The sequence below is a fragment of the Aptenodytes forsteri genome, unplaced genomic scaffold (genome assembly GCF_000699145.1).
Source record: "Aptenodytes forsteri isolate BGI_AS27 unplaced genomic scaffold, ASM69914v1 Scaffold255, whole genome shotgun sequence".
Lineage (NCBI taxonomy): Eukaryota > Metazoa > Chordata > Aves > Sphenisciformes > Spheniscidae > Aptenodytes > Aptenodytes forsteri.
This window is the reverse complement of record NW_008794888.1, coordinates 3,810,191-3,814,142: the sequence shown is the minus strand read 5'-3', so window position 1 is coordinate 3,814,142 and position 3,952 is coordinate 3,810,191. Positions and strand designations below refer to the sequence as shown.

General features: G+C 65.4%; 1 protein-coding gene across 1 annotated transcript; it reads left to right on the top strand.

Annotated features, from left to right (window-relative positions):
• Positions 1–130: 130 nt before the first annotated feature.
• On the top strand, positions 131–1,944 carry INHA (inhibin alpha subunit). The gene is made up of 2 exons (XM_009274917.1): positions 131–497; positions 1,211–1,944. The coding sequence occupies exons 1-2, from the start codon at positions 131–133 to the stop codon at positions 1,942–1,944; spliced, it is 1,101 nt and encodes a 366-aa protein (XP_009273192.1).
• Positions 1,945–3,952: the final 2,008 nt, after the last annotated feature.

Sequence of the window (3,952 nt, the reverse complement as noted above, 5' to 3'; positions counted from 1 at the left end):
CCCGGGCGCCATCCCCCCCCAGACCACACTGTCCTTGCAGTCCTCGCATTCCAGACGTCTCAGTGCTTTCACTGCCCAGAGATAATATTCACGGCGAGCAGACGTTTGCGTCAGTGTCAGATAGGTCTCAATGCCACCCTGCCCCGGGGGGAGCGCAGCAGGCAAACGGGCTGGGCAGGCAGGCAGGAGCCCACTGCAGAGCCCCCTGAGCCGCTGGCCCGCCGCACGCCCCATGGTCATGCTGCTCCTCCTGCACCTGCTGCCTGCCATGCTGCCCACTGCCACCCTGGCCAGCTGCACCGGGGCTGGTGCCGACCGGCAGCTCATCCTGGCCAAGGTGCAGGCACGGGTACTAGAGCATCTGAGCCCCCCGCTTCTCCAGGAGGAGCCCCAGAAGGAAGCAAGGAGGGTGCACCGGAGAGATGTCCTTGAAAACGCCGAAGTCGAGCCCGAGGAGCTGGAAGACATCTCCCAGGTGATCCTCTTCCCTTCCACAGGTGAGAATGCCCTGGTGGGATGGAGAGGGCGGAGGGGTGAAGCAGGGTGGGGGCTTGGGGCAACACAGATGCAGCAGGATGGAGGAGCTGCTGTGGGGGTCTGCAGGAGAAGAGAAAGAGGGTACACCAGGCTAGGGTGCGGGCACGGGCAAGGTGTGGAGAAGAGCCAGGAGGTGGAAAGGGGTGGCAGGCGGGGACAGGCAGAGCAGCCCAGAACACAGGCAGGGAGAGGGGCAGGCAGCACAAGAGGGTGCCAAGAGGCTGGGGAACGGCTGGGCCAGGTGGGATGCAGGGAGATGGGGGCGCTGAGGAGCAGGCAGGGTGGGATAGGGCGGGATGCTAGGGAACGGGGCAGGATGCTGGGAAGTAGGATGGGATGGGATACTAAAGGACAGGGCAGGATGCTGTGGGACGGGGCAGGATGACCAGCTATGGGGCAGGACACTGGAAGATGGGGCAGGATGCTTGGGGGATGGGGGGCAGCAGTAATGGACCAGCCTAGGGCACAGCAGGGCTCAGCTGTGGGGTGCAGTGCAGTGGCTGCTGCATGGCACTAGACCTCAGCTCCCCTGCACCATGCCGCAGCCCAGGCCGGCAGCAGGGCGCCCTGCCAGCATCCTGGGGACCCTCTGTAACACCCCACCTCCCACCCGGTGTCAGGGACCCTCCCCAGGTTTGGGCGCGCGCCCTGAGCATCTTTCTCCCTCCCACAGACGTGCCCTGCGAGCCCACGCAGCCAGACAAGCTGCTGGAGGAAGAAGGGATTTTCACCTACCTCTTCCAGCCCTCGGCACACACCCTGAGCCGCGTGGTGACCTCCGCCCAGCTCTGGTTTTACACCGGCCCCTCGGCCGCCCCCAACCACTCAGCCCCTGATGTGCTGACCCTGTCACCACAGGGCCACATGCCGGTGGCAGCCACGGTGGTGCGGACACCCGAGCACTGGATGGTGTTTCACTTTGCCCCGGAGCTGCTGCCCCAGCTCTCCCAGCCGCTCTTCGCTCTCCTGGTGCGCTGCCCCGGCTGCCCCTGCCTGGCCGAGGGGGACAAGATGCCCTTCTTGGTGGCCACCACCCGGGCCAAAGGCAGCGAGAGGGCTCGTCGCTCCGCCATGCCCTGGTCCCCGGCCGCCCTGAGCCTGCTGCAGCGCCCGTCTGAGGACCTGGCTGCCCACACCAACTGCCGCCGGGCTTCCCTCAACATCTCCTTCGAGGAGCTGGGCTGGGACAAGTGGATCGTGCATCCCAGCAGCTTCGTTTTCCACTACTGCCACGGGAGCTGCGCAGAGGGCCACGGGCTGAACCACCGCCTGGGCGTGCAGCTCTGCTGCGCTGCCCTGCCCGGCACCATGCGCTCCCTGCGCGTCCGCACCACCTCCGACGGCGGGTACTCCTTCAAGTATGAGACGGTGCCCAACATCCTGGCCCAGGACTGCACCTGCGTTTAGGGCATCCCACAGCCCAGCCCCAGACCGTCATCCTGCCCAGGAGGAGTCGCTCACCCAGGGGACCCCCGGCCCCGCGCTGCAGGGACCAGAGGGACCCGGCGGGGGGGTTTGGGCTGTGCCACCCTCCCCTGCACAAGCTGGAGTTTCAGGCTGCTCTGGGTATGGTCACGCTGCCAGACCTGCCCCAGGGCCGGTCCCAGCCCAGAGCAAGCTGGGGCATGGCAGGGCAGGGACTGGCACAGCCTCAGACAGAGGCACCAACCCCTTGCCGAAGCCAGCCTGCCGTCTGCAACCAGCTCAGCCCCCGTTTCTCCCCACCTGCTCCCCTCCCCCAGTTTCCCCCCCAAAAAAAGACTGGGGTCCCATTCCTGCTGCAGAGTGCAACAGCCTCCCCATGCTCCCAGGCACGGCCAGGCTGCTGCGGCAGGGATCAGGATGTGCCAGGACGAGCCCATGCCAGGACCTTGCACTGGTGGTGGGGCTGGTGGCACGGGTGGTGCTGCAAGCGAGCCCTCTCCTGGTGGCACAGCCTGTTGGAAAGCTTAACGGGATGAGTGAAATAAACCTGTTCCCTTCACCAAAACAGCCTGGAAACGCCAGCTTCCATCAGAGGCAGCCACAGAGGCAGCATGTGGTTGTGCAGTGGGTTGCGAGCTCCCCAGGGGCTTTTGGCTGGAGGAGGGAGGGGATGGGCAAGTGCTGCAAGAGGCGTCCAGCTCTGACCCGGGGTCCCAGAGTGGGGACTGAGGTGTGCTGGCCAAAATCAGCATGGCGTGGCTGGGTTTGACCTGGCTCCAGGGCAGGGGAGCACAGGGCAGGGCAGCATCCCTTCCGCTCCCGGCTGCAGCGGGATGGGGAGGCACGGGGAAGCCTCTCACTGGGCCTCTCGCAATCCCGCTCCGCCAGGCCGATGGAGGCTGCCCCGGCTGCAGCCGTCTCTGCACGGCAGGAACGACTGAGTCACCCCAGGCAAGCAGGGAGGTCCCAGGGCAGGCGGGCGGCGCTGCCGGCCCCAGCCCAGCTGCGCAGGATTCCCTTCCCACCCCTTCCTCCCAAAGGACCGGATGCAGCAGTTCAGTACAAAATGTCTCCAGCCTTTACTAATATAGATATTAAAAAAAAAAAAAGAAGAAAAAACAGAGCGACAATCATTTCTGAGTAAAAAACAACGCTACAAAAATCCCCGTGTGACCCAGGCTGAGATGATGAGAAATGCCCTGCTGGCTCCCGGCTGAGCCCAGCTTGGGGCACCGTGTCCCCCCACTGCGGGACCAGGGTCCGGCCCCGCACAGGGGGTCCCGGCCCCACGGCCAGAGCGGGAGGGGATGGGCTTTGGTCCAAGGGTGGCCAGCTGGGAGCGGGGCGGAGGCGGCAGGAAGGACAGCCCCTGCCCTCTGCACAGACATTTCCCAGCAGGCCAGCCCCGTGGCTCGCACCCCCGTGCCAGGACGCCGTGCAGCACGGCCCCCCTGGCCACACCGGCACTTTCCGGCAGCAGCACCACCAGGACTCCTTCCGTCCCCTCTGCTTCAAGCTCAATGCCAGCCCAGCCCCATGGTTCAGCCCAGCCAGCCAGACCCCCAAGGCTCGGCTCCCCGAAACCCCTATGCCACGGGGGCAATACCGGCATCACCAGCATGGCCTGCACATGCACAGCGCCGGCCAGCGCAGCAGCAGGTGGCAGTGGGCACAGGAGGGCACGGGGAGGTGTGAGGAGAAGATGCTGCAGGAAATGGGTGCGGGAGGAGGAAAAGGGGGTGAAACGGGAGACGGAGGGGCGCAGGCCCAGAGCAGAGACCGGGAGCAGAGTATAAAAATGCCAGGGTGCACACGCTGACGGGTTTATAAAAACGTACAAAAATAAGATATTCCCTTTTTGAAAATTAAGTAGGAATGTCCCCCAAGGCCCCCATCCCTGCTGCTGCCCACCGGGACAGGGCTGCCCGGCCAGCCCTGCCGGACAGGCACGCGTCACCCTGTGCCCCGTGCCCCTGGCAGGCTGCCCGTC

What these genes read in the sequence shown, in the direction of transcription:
- INHA (XM_009274917.1), top strand. Translation starts at nt 131, where the DNA reads ATGCCACCCTGCCCCGGGGGGAGCGCAGCAGGCAAACGGGCTGGGCAG. An exon ending in GATCCTCTTCCCTTCCACAG is followed by an intron (nt 498 to 1,210) that starts GTGAGAATGCCC and finishes TCCCTCCCACAG; the next exon opens with ACGTGCCCTGCGAGCCCACG.